At 57.6% G+C, this 13,689-nt stretch overlaps 1 protein-coding gene across 1 annotated transcript in view; it reads right to left on the bottom strand.

Moving 5' to 3' along the window:
• Positions 1 to 229: 229 nt before the first annotated feature.
• Positions 230 to 13,689, bottom strand: part of LOC119101837 (fibrillin-2) — a 63,698-nt gene continuing 50,238 nt past the window's right edge. Inside the window, exons 37-52 of the mRNA XM_037225260.1 lie at positions 12,911 to 13,165; positions 12,068 to 12,361; positions 10,656 to 10,811; positions 10,161 to 10,406; positions 9,124 to 9,245; positions 8,786 to 8,912; positions 7,903 to 8,109; positions 7,261 to 7,386; positions 5,325 to 5,564; positions 4,836 to 5,038; positions 3,900 to 4,094; positions 3,420 to 3,527; positions 2,812 to 2,949; positions 2,212 to 2,316; positions 1,820 to 2,029; positions 230 to 1,429 (exon numbers count right to left, since the gene is read on the bottom strand). Of these exons, the coding sequence (XP_037081155.1) occupies positions 1,217 to 1,429; positions 1,820 to 2,029; positions 2,212 to 2,316; positions 2,812 to 2,949; positions 3,420 to 3,527; positions 3,900 to 4,094; positions 4,836 to 5,038; positions 5,325 to 5,564; positions 7,261 to 7,386; positions 7,903 to 8,109; positions 8,786 to 8,912; positions 9,124 to 9,245; positions 10,161 to 10,406; positions 10,656 to 10,811; positions 12,068 to 12,361; positions 12,911 to 13,165 (2,945 nt within the window). The 3' untranslated portion in view covers positions 230 to 1,216. The remainder of the gene's footprint in view (positions 1,430 to 1,819; positions 2,030 to 2,211; positions 2,317 to 2,811; positions 2,950 to 3,419; positions 3,528 to 3,899; positions 4,095 to 4,835; positions 5,039 to 5,324; positions 5,565 to 7,260; positions 7,387 to 7,902; positions 8,110 to 8,785; positions 8,913 to 9,123; positions 9,246 to 10,160; positions 10,407 to 10,655; positions 10,812 to 12,067; positions 12,362 to 12,910; positions 13,166 to 13,689) is intronic.

Below are 13,689 nucleotides of genomic sequence, written 5' to 3'. Positions count from 1 at the left end.
TACGTCGGCTCATGCCGGACCGCAAGACGCCACGCCTCAGCTCAGCCGGCCCGTCGAACAGAGGTCGCAGGCGCCTGCCAGTGCCGCCGGCAGAGGTGCCGCGCTGCACCCAGATGCATGCCCCAGTATGTTAGCCGCGGTTCTTAGGTGAATTTGAGAATTTTGAAGCAGGTCATCTGCTTCAAACCACGCGCCACGGGCATTTTAACGGGCATATCAAACCACGGGCATTTAAAACAAAGTATATTAGTAACAGTTCCAGGATTCTGCTATGGTTAAAAGCCGATAGTTGCGTCGATAAGGACTGCAACATAAGTAATTATAGTCTATCCGTCAACATGGCCTACGTCACTTGAAGGTCCACATCAGGCCATGAGAAGGATTAAATGACGTCATTCTGCCCATCTCACAATGCCCTAGCGGGACCTGTTGCGAAGCGTATCTACACGCAACACTGGGGCTTCGCGAACATTTGGCGTGGTCGATACTGCACAGGTCATCAGCCCAGCTGGATGTCGATCCGTTCTCTAAGCACACCACGCTCTTGACAGCATGTCGCGTTTAAACAGCACTATAGCGACCAAACACCGCCAACTATCTCACACGGTCGAAGGCACGTCGCGGGATTCGGAAGGCTTCAAGACCACACTTGCTGCCCTGAATGTTCTCATAGGACGTGATGTTACAGTTCGTGCCGCATAAGAAAGCATATGGCAAGTTACAGTGGAGTCAAGCGCTCTATGGCACTGTTCTATACTGGCAGTGGAATCGAGCTTTATATTGTCACGCACATTCAGTCTCTCTTCGGCACACTGACATCGGACCTGGAACACAGACACTCGCGAGCTCTGATGTATGGCTCACCGATGCTTACTAACGCACGCAGATACCTATTCCGACACGCACGCTCACCAGACCCGTTCGCCCAACGTGAACGGACGTACATGAGGACGTTTGCACTCCGACTTGCGCGACAAACTCCCTCCGGCATGCTGTGAGCGCGGACAGACACACGTGCAGACTCCATTAACCATCACCGCACACGCGGACACACAGACACATGCACGCAAACTCCCACCGGCGGCTGGCCCGCGGCCCAGCCTGGCGCGCCGCGCGGTGTGAACCGCGCCGGCAGCGGCCGCTAGATGGCAGCACCACACCGCTCAAGAGGACGTCACGGTCGTCGCTAAAGGCGGCGTCACTGTCGCCTCCGCGTCTACTCCACTACCAAGATCCGGACGGGCAGGCGGAACGGCGCCGCGTCCTGGTGACCCGTGACCCGGTGGATGGGGTTGCCGGTCAGCACCAGGTCGTACTGGCCGGGCTTCTGCTGCCTGTGCACGAAGTGCAGCGATGTGATGTCGTTGCGCGTCAGCAGCAGGAAACGGCCCGCTTCGTTGCCCGAAGCGATCGAGTAGTGGACGTTGTGCTGCGGAACAGAGCACGCGTGACGTTAGGTGGGCGTGGATCGCCTCCATTAACGGCGTTAGAAACAGGGTTAAACATTTATTAGCAGCGTTAAAAATAAATGTCGTTTATTGCGACCAGTCCTGTGACCCTTACTGGCTGAAAGACATGTGTTTGCTGCTGATAGATGCGTACGAACTAGTACCGGACCTATATTATGAGATAAGAAACAACGCGCGGAGAATGTTCTCATGTGCTTATTTCATAGGACAAGAAACAAGAAGTTAAGAGGAGATACTAATCGTAAGAAGACACAGGCTCAGCAGATTTCTTCACTTAAAGAGTTTAAATATAAAAGTGCATCGCATCACCTGAAAATAATATCGGATAAAGACGAAGAACCACAGCTGACCTGGAGGTACTTAAGAGCGGGCTGCAGTCGGATGATCTTCGTCTTCTTTCTCGTCTGGCTAAGCTGAATCTGAATCAGGAGGGCATCCTGACCATCTTCGGGCCTCGAGCGCAGCTTCACGCGCTTTCCGGAATGCTTCTTGTGGTGATGCTTCTTGTGATGGTGCTTGCTGTGGTGGTGACTCTTTTGATGATCGGCACCCACGTCCATCTGCGAAAGAAACCAGCACGCTGCAGATCACAAGAGCAGACAAGCTGATAAAACACTCAAATCGAAACCGCAGTAACTCGTTTTCTGTACTGCTACACGACACCCAATCCCGCAATGGGTCGCCGGCGGCCGCGGGCCCGTTAAGGAGCTGGCTGCCCCACACCACCCCACTGGCCACTAACCTCGTTCAGCTCTGCGCTGTCGTAGGTACCGTTGAGTCGGAGCAGCTGACGCACCACGTCCAGCGATGGCGCACTGCGTTTGCCGCGTGGGCTCTTGCCGTTGATCTGAGTGGAGAGGTGGGTGTGTCACTACACCGAGCGGGGACAGTGGGAAGCGAGGGAGAGCCGCGTGGGCTCTTGACGTTGATCTGAGTGGAGGGGTGGGCGGGTCAGTACACCGAGCGGGGTCAGTGGGAGGTGAGGAAGGGCCGCGCAGGCTCCTACCGTTTATCTGAGAGGAGGGGTGGGCGGGTCAGTACACCGAGCGGGGTCACAGGGAGGCGAGGAAGAGAACTCATATCACACAACCGCAGGCGTGGCCTTCTACAGCGCTATCGTGTTCCCACTTTTCCACATTGTCGTTCTCCTCGTCTCCATGCTGGTCTCATGGCCTGCCTGTTACGTGCGTGAGAGATTGCATTACAGTGAACATCCACGTCCATCTTCATTGTTAGCTGAAAGTTAGCGTCCGACTGCAATGTACTAGCCATCTTTGGTATCTATCATCTGCCGACTCTTGATTGCTGACCGGGCCAGGCTCCGGCTGGCATCGCTGCTGACCTTGCAGGAGAAGCAGCCTTCGGTGCTGATCACGTTGCTGGTGTCGGTCTGTGTGTTGAACTGCTGGTAGCTACTGTAGGAGGTCTGCTGCGAGCTCCAGCCGCCACCAGCCGGACTGATGGTCGATATACAGTGGCCCTGTAGGAGCAAATGGACACGTTTGACCCTGATGGTCGATATACAGCGGCCCTGTTTGAGCAAATGGACACGTCAGGCCCTGCAGAAGTCGTCATATCTTATTACAGGCGTAAGGAGTTAGACTGTGTGCATGGCATGGGTTTCATTTCAGCAAAATACGGATGTGAGTGCGAATGATTTATGGCGCGAGACAAGGAGCATTACTAGGACATTCCTCAAGTCCCAGCTGCGATCGAGGATGTCACAGATGATCCAATACGAAGTGTGATTCATGGAAAACAGAACCAGGCGCTTCGAGTAGAAATTACCCGCACCTTCGACTAACCCCACGGCGAAGCCGCTTTATCAATAATAACGTAGCTTACTAAACCGACCATACCGAAACATAGTTTTCAAAGCTGAATAACGGTAAAATACAGCATGTCCAACAGCAAAATGCCTAGCTACCTATCGCCAAACATTCTACTGACCTGTCCGAAGCTCTGGTAGCCCTGGGGACAGCCGCAGCTGACGCCACCAGCGCCGCCCGACGGCTGGCAGCCGAACGAACAGGAGCTAGACACGCACGCCGGCGCCATCTGCGGCAAACCCCGGCCGAGGGCCGTGTTACCGGCTTGGTCGGACGTGGCGGTCACCGGGCATCGGCCGACCCTCACAGAGATGTCAGCAGCTGCGACCACACGCGCAGCAGCTGCACGCACGTCTAAGGGCCGTAAGATGGATGTCGTTCTCAAAGAGACGATACATTGTGCTCGATACGGATGTGCCAAGGGGTCATGTCCATCAGCCAAAAGGAATCATCCCGGCCTGCCTCTCTCGGTCACGCGGTTTCGACAGACATTCAGATCCGTTACCGTTACTTTCCTTTCCTCTACCGTTACTCCCCCGGAGGCCAGCCCCTCCCTCCGCCCCCCCCCCCCATCCAGGTTGGCAGTCCGGCTCCACCTCACCTGCACGCAAACGAGCATCCGCACGTTGAACTGGTAGCCGGGAGGGCACTGACATCGGTAGCTGCCGACTGTGTTCTGGCAGGAGGCCGTGCCACACGGCCGCTTGTTGCACTCGTCGTCGTCCACGCACTGGCCCAGCCGGAAGCTCTGCACGTAGCCCTCGGGGCACGTGCAGATGGTGCGGCCGAACATCTCCTGCGGGGGCGGGTCACGTGACTGACCGGATGGTGGTGATGGGCGCGCCTGTTGTCGGAGCCTGCGTTCTTTTCCGTGTTTACCATGTGTTATGGGGATCGGGATTATCAAAGAAATTCGAATTTTGTTGCATCAGAGTGGGCGGAAAAGTTTGGTCAACAAGTAATTTTCAAACCAAGACAAAGTACCGCTACATGAAATATCAACACTGGAGGATCGTCCGTCACCGTATAGCTATGGACATGGACGTTGCTGCAAGGATAGTGACTACGTGGCGCTCGTTTTTCTTGGGTCCGTGGTAAAGCTAGAAGGTTGCAAAATTATTACAGGTTGAAGAAGAACGTCTAGCAAAAACGATGCTCAATGATGCAGTGGAGTACGACGAAGCTTTCTACAAATAACTAAAAAATTGTGCTTTGTTGGGCACAGTCCATTACTCACAGTGCATCAAACGTCAGCTAAGTTCCATGCTCAGAAGTGTGTGTTGCTATGCAGAGGTAGCGCAAGGCTTGATGGCCCACTCGTATTGATGCACCAAGTGTGATACGTGAACAAGATGTTAAACATCTGGAGTACTGCATTTGATGAGTTATTTACGGGTGGCACATTGCAGTTAAACCATGCGCACACAATTAGCCGAGACACCACCCAATGCCTCCTCCCCAATAGGGCTTCTCGCCGCGACCGCTCTCAGGCTCGGCGATGTCTCCGAGCCGGGCCGAGGCCGGAGGCCGGACCCACCCGGCAACCCTGGGACTCGTCTTCATCGCAGTAGTCCTGGCCGCAGTCGTAGTCGGAGTAGTCGATCTCCTCCTGCACACACAGGGCGCCGGCCTCGTCCAGGCGGTAGCCGCTGGGGCAGACGCATCGGTAGCTTCCTGGCACGTTGGAGCAGGCCCCCAGCGGGCCACAGATGCTCGGCGTCTCGATGCACTCATTCACGTCTGCGGCGGCCGCACGGACGGCGTCAGAGGTCGGAAAGAAGGAAGACGCTCAAGCGATGTGACGCAATATCCGACCAAGCATCATATAATGCGGACAACCGGTGATAAATAACGCGGTAATAGCCAATACTAAAAAAGGCAAATTACTCACGACAGATTACGACACCTTACAAACAAATTACGCACGTTAAACCCCACAAGAAATCATTTCACTACAGTGAACCGCCCAACAGGCATCAACCGATATGTTCCGCCGGGTGACGCGCGAGAGACGGTGCAGCCTCACCCATGCACTGGTCGCCCAGCTGGCGGTAGCCGTCGGGACACGAGCAGCGATACGAGCCCTGAGTGTTGGTGCACTCGTGCTGGCACATGTGCTGCCCGGTGGCACACTCGTCCAGGTCCTTGCAGCTGCTGCCGTCCAGGTCCAGCACGAAGCCGGTCGGGCAGAGGCACCGGTACGAGCCATCCGAATTCTCGCAGTCGTAGCGACACGGCGGCGGCGACTGCACACACTCGTTCACATCTGGCCGACAGATGACAGTGTAAGTCATGCCAGGAGCACTCGCTCATAGTGAGTGCCATGCCCAAGTGTGCATAGATGCAGGACTGAGCTTCGTTAACAGCACTAGTGCGAAGCCACAGCACATGAAACACACTATCGCTGAAAATAAAATAAGATTGCGGCCAACCGATGCACACTTCTACCAGGCTATCTCTGTCCATACTGGAACTAAAATAATAAGCACATCTAAACAGTAACGGCACGAGGCACGACCACACGCGTTGCCACTCCGTACATCTATTTGCCATCTGCCCACCCATTTACCCTTTGCCTGTGTACATCCCCGCCCTCCGCCAGATGTGGGCCCTATTCAGGCCGAACGGAATCGATTCCATTCCGCCCACAGCGCATGTGATCGATTCGGGTTCTGACTCGTAAGAAGCACGGCACGTTTGTGACATGACGTAGATCCAATCCAAATCTAATCAAATAATGTGAATCTATGGTGTAATATGAATGTCAGAAAACATATGCAACATAAGGAAAATAATTTGCATGTAATATGTACACATATATGCATATATATATATATATATATATATATATATATATATATATATATATATATATATATATATATACATATATACCTATTTGACACTTAATTATCATGTAGAGCATGCGTTGATGTTTACATAAGAACATAACATCGAGATACCAGCAGTCAGAATAAAACATTCAAATACTATACACATTGCAATGAGAGTCAACCGATCAACGTATTCAGCCAAAGCGGTTGATTCACTCCGCCACCAATTCATAAAACCGTTCGCATGAAAAGTAATTTCATCATGTCTAAACGACAAGTTGCTTTATTCCGGAGCCTCTCCGCCTGCAACGGGTGTCAAGAGTGCGCCCACGCTCCGCGACGACGTGACAGGCCCGCTCCGGCCACCTACCGAGACGCCACCCACCGATACAGGTCGGCCTCGGCCAGCTCTGAGGCGTCACCCACCGATGCAGGCCCGCCCCGGCCACCTACCGAGACGTCACCCACCGATGCAGGTCGGCCTCGGCCAGCTCTGAGACGTCACCCACCGATGCAGGCCCGCCCCGGCCAGCTCTGAGACGTCACCCACCGATGCAGGCCCGCCCCGGCCAGCTCTGAGGCGACACCCACCGATGCAGGCCGGCCCCGGCCAGCTCTGAGGCGACACCCACCGATACAGGTCGGCCTCGGCCAGCTCTGAGGCGTCACCCACCGATGCAGGCCCGCCCCGGCCACCTACCGAGACGCCACCCACCGATGCAGGCCCGCCCCGGCCACCTACCGAGACGCCACCCACCGATGCAGACCCGCCCCGGCCACCTACCGAGACGCCATCCACCGATGTAGGCCCGCCCCGGCCAGCTCTGAGACGCCACCTACCGATGTAGGCCCGTCCCGGTCACCTACCGAGGCGCCACCCACCGATGCAGGCCCGCCCCGGCCAGCTCCGAGGCGCCACCCACCGATACAGGTCGGCCCCGGCCAGCTCTGAGGCGTCACCCACCGATGCAGGTCGGCCCCGGCCAGCTCTGAGGCGTCACCCACCGATGCAGGCCCGCCCCGGCCAGCTCCGAGGCGCCACCCACCGATACAGGTCGGCCCCGGCCAGCTCTGAGGCGTCACCCACCGATGCAGGCCGGCTCCGGCCAGCTCCGAGGCGCCACCTACCGATGCAGTGCATGCCGGTGTGGTCTGGCTTGTAGCCCCGCTCGCACATGCAGCGGTACGAGCCCAGCGTGTTGATGCAGCGGCCGTTCTTGCACAGGCCGGGGATGGTGCGGCACTCGTCAATGTCTGTGGCGCAGGGACACGAGAGTGACGAGAGGGGCGGGGGGGGGGGGGGTTGGCGAGCTGATCACCTGAGATATCGGAGCATGGCAAACGTCCGGTCACAACACACGCGTGACGAAGTGGTGAAAGACACACGCGTGATCGAGTTATGTTAAACCGCGACAGCTATCGCCACTCGTAGCGAAAATACAACGCCTAGGTTAGCTCGACACGGGATGTGTTAACGTTCTGTGTTCTCCTTGGGTTATTACGCTATCGTCAGGCCCGTGGTGCAAGCCGTCTCAGTCTGATTGCTCGTGTGGCCTCCCCACTGACCTGACCTGACATGACCTGACCTCGGCATCACTGACCTGACATGACCTCAGACTCCCTGGCCCGACCTGATACCGCCTCAGTCCTGACCCCACTCCACCTGACCTGGCATCCCCTCAGTCCTGACCCCACTCCACTTGACCTGGCATCCCCTCAGTCCTGACCTTGACCTGGCATCCCCTCAGTCCTGACCGCAGTCCACCTGACCTGAGCCGTCGATGGAGTAGCCAGCCTCCAGGCAGAGCTGCTCGTACTGGCGCGAGTAGCGGCCCGGGCAGTGTTCGCACTCGGGCCCCCAGGCGGTGCCCATGGTGCAGCAGCAGTCGGCCTTGGTCACCTTCATCAGCTGATCAGCGCCCTGCGAGCTGCAGCGTCCACCCACCAGGTGGCGGAAGCAGTAGCCCGTGCGCCGGTCTGTCGACGCACGCGGACAGTCACCAGGTGGCAGGAGCGACGGCCCGTCAGCTGGACTCTGCACACGATCCATCGGCCTCCATCAGCCCGGCAGCTGGTGTCTAGTTTGTCCGCATAGCTCTGCCTGCAGGGCGAGTAAACTAAAAGTGTCATCGTCTCGCCAGAAGCAGTGTACTCAAGCAGTTAAGAGCCGTGCTCAGCGTCATTTGGCAATCTTCTGCTCCTTGCCACTACGCCGGTTCTCTGAGACGCACATGCCCTCTCGGCTCTTCGCTGTGACGGGGTGCTGGGGTAGTACGTATCGTGACGCGGCACTCGGCCGCCACACCGGCCCGCCGGGCGCGGGGCACCTACCGATACACTCTGGGGTTGCTGGGGTAGTACGCATCATGACGCGGCACTCGGCCACACCGGCCCGCCGGGGGCGGGGCATCTACCGATACACTCTGGGGTTGCTGGGGCGCTCGGCCGCCACACCGGCCTGCCGGGGGCGGGGCATCTACCGATACACTCTGGGGTTGCTGGGGTAGTACGTATCGTGACGCGGCACTCGGCCGCCACGCCGGCCCGCCGGGCGCGGGGCACCTACCCATACACTCTGGGGTTGCTGGGGTAGTACGTATCGTGACGCAGCACTCGGCCGCCACACCGGCCCGCCGGGCGCGGGGGCACCTACCGATACACTCTGTGCCGTCTGGGGAGGTCACGTAGCCCTCCTTGCAGTCGCACCGGTAGCCGCCCTTGGTGTTGATGCAGTAGCCGTTGTGGCAGATGTCCCGGTTGACTGCGCACTCGTTGATGTCCTGAGAAATGTGAAGTACCGCTGAATAAAATGCGAAGCGCCATACGCCTATCCCTCAAGCCAATACGTCTGCGTGCAATGCAGGCTGCATGCGTCTCTCAGGCAGCAGCGTAATACACAGCCCGAGGGCATTTTCGTGGGAGGTGTCCGTGACGACCGTTGCCGTACCCCAGATGTTAAATGACGCGGCTCAATGGAGGAAAACACCATACCTGGCAGTTGTCTCCGATGCCGATCTTCTGATAGCCCTCGGGACAGACGCACATAAATGTTCCGATGAGGTTTTTGCACTGGAAGCGGCAGTTGTTGGCAGGTGTCTGGCACTCGTCCACGTCTGTAAACAACCAAATGTGCCATTATTCCGCCCCTTCTTTGTAGACCGAGCCTCTTCACAAAGCTGCGTACGGCTTCAGGCAGTTGGCACATGGAGGGGAAATACGCAATTAATATCGCAGACTGAAACAAGTCATGACGAATATGAGCCGGTAAAACCAAAGGACTGAAGGATTTTGCGCAGCTCCATGAAGATAAAAAAGTAAAGATAACGCCAAAGGATGCACGAGATCATCGTTTGGTGAGTTCATAAGTGTCATGTTGGTCCAAATGCATACACCAGTTAGGCAAGCAAGTAAACGCTTACAAAAAACCTTGCGACCTATTCAGCATTGGTTTCGCACAAACTCTGACATGTTCTACATCTCGGAGCCTTTTTGACAATCGGATCAAACTGGTCAGGCTCATAACATGAATGAGCTACGACCGCACTTCAGATGACATGTGATGTCGTCGACACAGCTTTCTCAGCCTCACGACACGGTTCCCTAGTTTCCTGCAGATCATTATAACAAGGATGCGCTGATTCTCGCGGTATTGCACCCAGTCCTCCCCCTGCCCTTGCCCCTGCCCCTGTCCCTGGCCCTGGCCCTGACCCTGACCCCGACCCCGACCCCGACCCTGACCTTGACCCCGACCCCGACCTTGACCCCGACCCCGACCCCGACCCCGACCTCGATCTCGACCTCGACCCCGACCCCGACCTCGACCCCGACCCCGACCCCGACCTCGACCTCAATCTCGACCCCGACCCCGACCCCGACCCCGACCCCGACCCCGACCCCGACCCCGACCCGACCCGACCCCGACCCCGACCCCGACCTCACCCCGACCCTGATCCCATCCCTGATCCTGACCCTGACGCTGACCCTGACAGCATAACCTACCGACCCCCAGGTTACCGTCGTCCACGTACCGAGGCAGTGCTGGCCGTCGGCAGCCAGCATGTAGCCGTACGGGCAGATGCAGCGGAATGAGCCGAGCGTGTTGTGGCAACGGAAGGCGCACAGGTGTCCCAGCTCCCTGCATTCGTCCACGTCCACGCAGATCTGCATGGGGCCGGCCGTGAAGCCGGGCTGGCAGTCGCACTCGAAGCTGCCCTCGGTGTTGGTGCACGTGCCGTTGCCGCAGATGCCCGGCTGTGTTACGCACTCGTTCTCGTCTGCGGCACGGGGTGCACGTCAGGACAGACAGACACACAGCGGCACGCGGACTGAAGCCTGGAGACGAGACGCGCCGCTCGCCAAACTTCAGTACTTAGCGCAGTGTCTGAAAGGACCGGAGGCCGGGCTGAAAAACAGTACGTAACACGAAGCGGAAAACAAAAAAGTGTAAAAGTGAACAGTAAACAAAAGTGAAACAACGCGGGGTGCCTTTAAAGCGAGACGCCATAACAGTGATCAGTACTAACCGATGCAGTTGTGACCGGAATCGTCCAGCACGTATCCGGCGGGGCAGGCGCAGCGGAACGAGCCGTCCGTGTTGATGCACTCGCCACCCACGCAGGGGTTCATCATGATCTCGCACTCGTTCAGGTCCTCAGCATCCGGACCGCGACCGGGACCGCCTGCGGGCGCCGGGTCAGGTCACGGGGCGTGGGGCGACGGTGGCCAAGGCCACTGGGCGGTGGAGAGAACGGCGCCGCGCAGCATCCGGTCACAGGGGGTGTCGGAAGGCGTGGTCCATCAGGGGTGCCGGACACCGCGGGGAACGGGGTCAGGCCACTGTAGGGGCAGCGACAGAAATGGCAGGGCTACCATCTGGTGGGTTTACGCTATGATGGGATGCATGTCAAGTTCGCAAAAGGCGCGATGTGCCGGATTTGACCAAAGAGGGAAAAAAAATATTTGCTATGGCCTGTTCTAAATATAAAAAGCCCAGAAGACCCTATCTGTCCAAAAGTCATAAACCCCATCTGTCATTCCACGCGGAACCAAAAGAAGCAAAATATTCCGAATGAAGTAGGAAAGCTCACCAGATGACAAGGCTGGACCACTGCAGATGGACAGAACACCTACTCGACACACACACACACACACACACACACACACACACACACACACACACACACACACACACACACACACACACACACACACACACACACACACACACACACACACACACACACACACACACACACACACACACACACACACACACACACACACACACACACACACACACACACACACACACACACACACACACACACACACACACACCACACACACACACACACACACACACACACACACACACACACACACACACACACACACACACACACACACACACACACACACACACACACACACACACACACACACACACACACACACACACACACACACACACACACACACACACACACACACACACACACACACACACACACACACACACACACACACACACACACACACACACACACACACACACACACACACACACACACACACACACACACACACCACACACACACACACACACACACCACACACACACACACACACACACACACATACACACACACACACACACACACACACACACACACCACACACACACACACACACACACACACACACACACACACACACACACACACACACACACACACCACACACACACACACACACCACACACACACACACACACACACACACACACACACATACACACACACATACACACACACACACACACACACACACACACACACACACACACACACAAACACGCATCTCTCTGTCTGAACCCCCTGTCGTCAGCGGCGCGCATCCGCCGCCAAAGGGCGCCGACAGGCAGCGCGGTGCTCACCGGGGCAGAGCTGGGCGTACTCCGGCGCCCTCGTGTCCGGGCACCGCTGACAGTCGCGCCCCCAGGCGGCCGCCGACGAGCAGCAGCACTGGGCACGCGTGATCATCGCCGGCCGGCGGCGCGAGCACGTGTTCGGCTGCCAGGCGTCGTAGCACGGCTCCTGGCGTACGTCCTTGCAGACCATGCTGTCCTCGGACAGCTGGAAGCCGGGCGGGCAGATGCAGCGGAACGCGCCGAACTCGTTGATGCACTCGCCGCCGCTGCACAGGTGGCCCGGGGCGCACTCGTCCACGTCTGGGGAAGGAGACAGTCGTCCACCAGTCCGGGTAGGCTTCCCGAGCTCACAGCGGAGGGTCACTGACACGTCGCAGAGGTCACAAACGCGGTAATACACGCTGTGGGTACTGTTGGCAACTGTAGCAAACTGGAGACACCGACTGAGTTGTCTGTTATGCGACAGCATGAAGCGCTTTCGACTAAAACGCCGTCTAATGGTTTAAGCAACTGGGCTCCGGCTCTGTACATTAGAATGTGTCCAAATAAAACTCGCTCTGACAAGTAGTGCTCAAACGCTCGGCCTCAGTGTGTCAGTGAGTGTGTCAGAGAGTGGATCAGAGCGCTCATAACGTTTCCAACGGAAGGCGAGCCTTGGACCTGGAGCTTTAGGTCACTCCACTGTTTGGGCCGTCGCGAAACCGCGTTGAAGAGTCACTTGGTACGCCACTGTATCTGAGCTAAACCTGGCCACACGTCCTCCCCTCCAGTCCCAGCGCCAGAGACACCACGGTCCCCAGCCATCCGGTGTGTGTTCGTCATCACGCCATCCCCTCAGGGACTGCTTACCGAGGCAAATCGTGCCGTTTTCGGCGAGCGTGAAGCCGTCGGGGCAGACGCACTGGACGGCGCCGATCAAGTTACGACAGTCGCCGGGCGGTGGGCAGAAGTCGGCCGTCTCGACGCACTCGTCCACGTCCTGGCAGGCGGTGCCGTCTGCTGACAGCTTGTAGCCGTCGGCGCACTCGCAGACGAACGAGCCGGCCGTGTTGCGGCAGCGGCCGTTCCGGCACACGCCGATGCGCGAGCGGCACTCGTCGATGTCTGCCGGCAGCGGCGGGGGCAGGAGCGTCAGCGGAAGGTGGGAGCTGCGCTGGCGCACGTGGAAGGTCGCGGACGACACTCGTCCACCCCGCCGGCGGCGGCGGGGGCTGGGGCGGGGGCGGGGGCGGGACGTCAGGCGCGTAGCGGGAACGGCGCTGGCGAACGCGGAAGCACGACGCTCGTTCACATCCACCGGCGGCGGCGCGGGTGGGGGCGGGACGTCAGGCGGGCGGCGGGAGCGGCAGGGGGTAGCTGTGTGCGTAGGCCAGCGGGCTGGTCGGTGGTTTTTGCATTCATAAGGAGTAAGTGAAATGCTAATAAGCACTGACAGTTTCAGTCCTCGCCAGACGAGGGGATGGAACGCAAAGGCTTGCATGGCGTGTACCTTGATAAAACAACGTCTGATGTGGCTACACGTAACATGTTGAACTTTTAAAAGCCGAGTTTGTTATATTTTTACTCGTTCTCTGACAATCGACGATGGTCGATGTGATCGATCGACGATGATGTGTGCATGACGATCG

The sequence above is a fragment of the Pollicipes pollicipes genome, unplaced genomic scaffold, assembly GCF_011947565.3.
Source record: "Pollicipes pollicipes isolate AB1234 unplaced genomic scaffold, Ppol_2.1 Scaffold_4881;HRSCAF=5763_pilon_pilon_pilon, whole genome shotgun sequence".
Taxonomy (NCBI): domain Eukaryota; kingdom Metazoa; phylum Arthropoda; class Thecostraca; order Pollicipedomorpha; family Pollicipedidae; genus Pollicipes; species Pollicipes pollicipes.
This window is presented reverse-complemented; position numbering and strand designations above follow the sequence as displayed.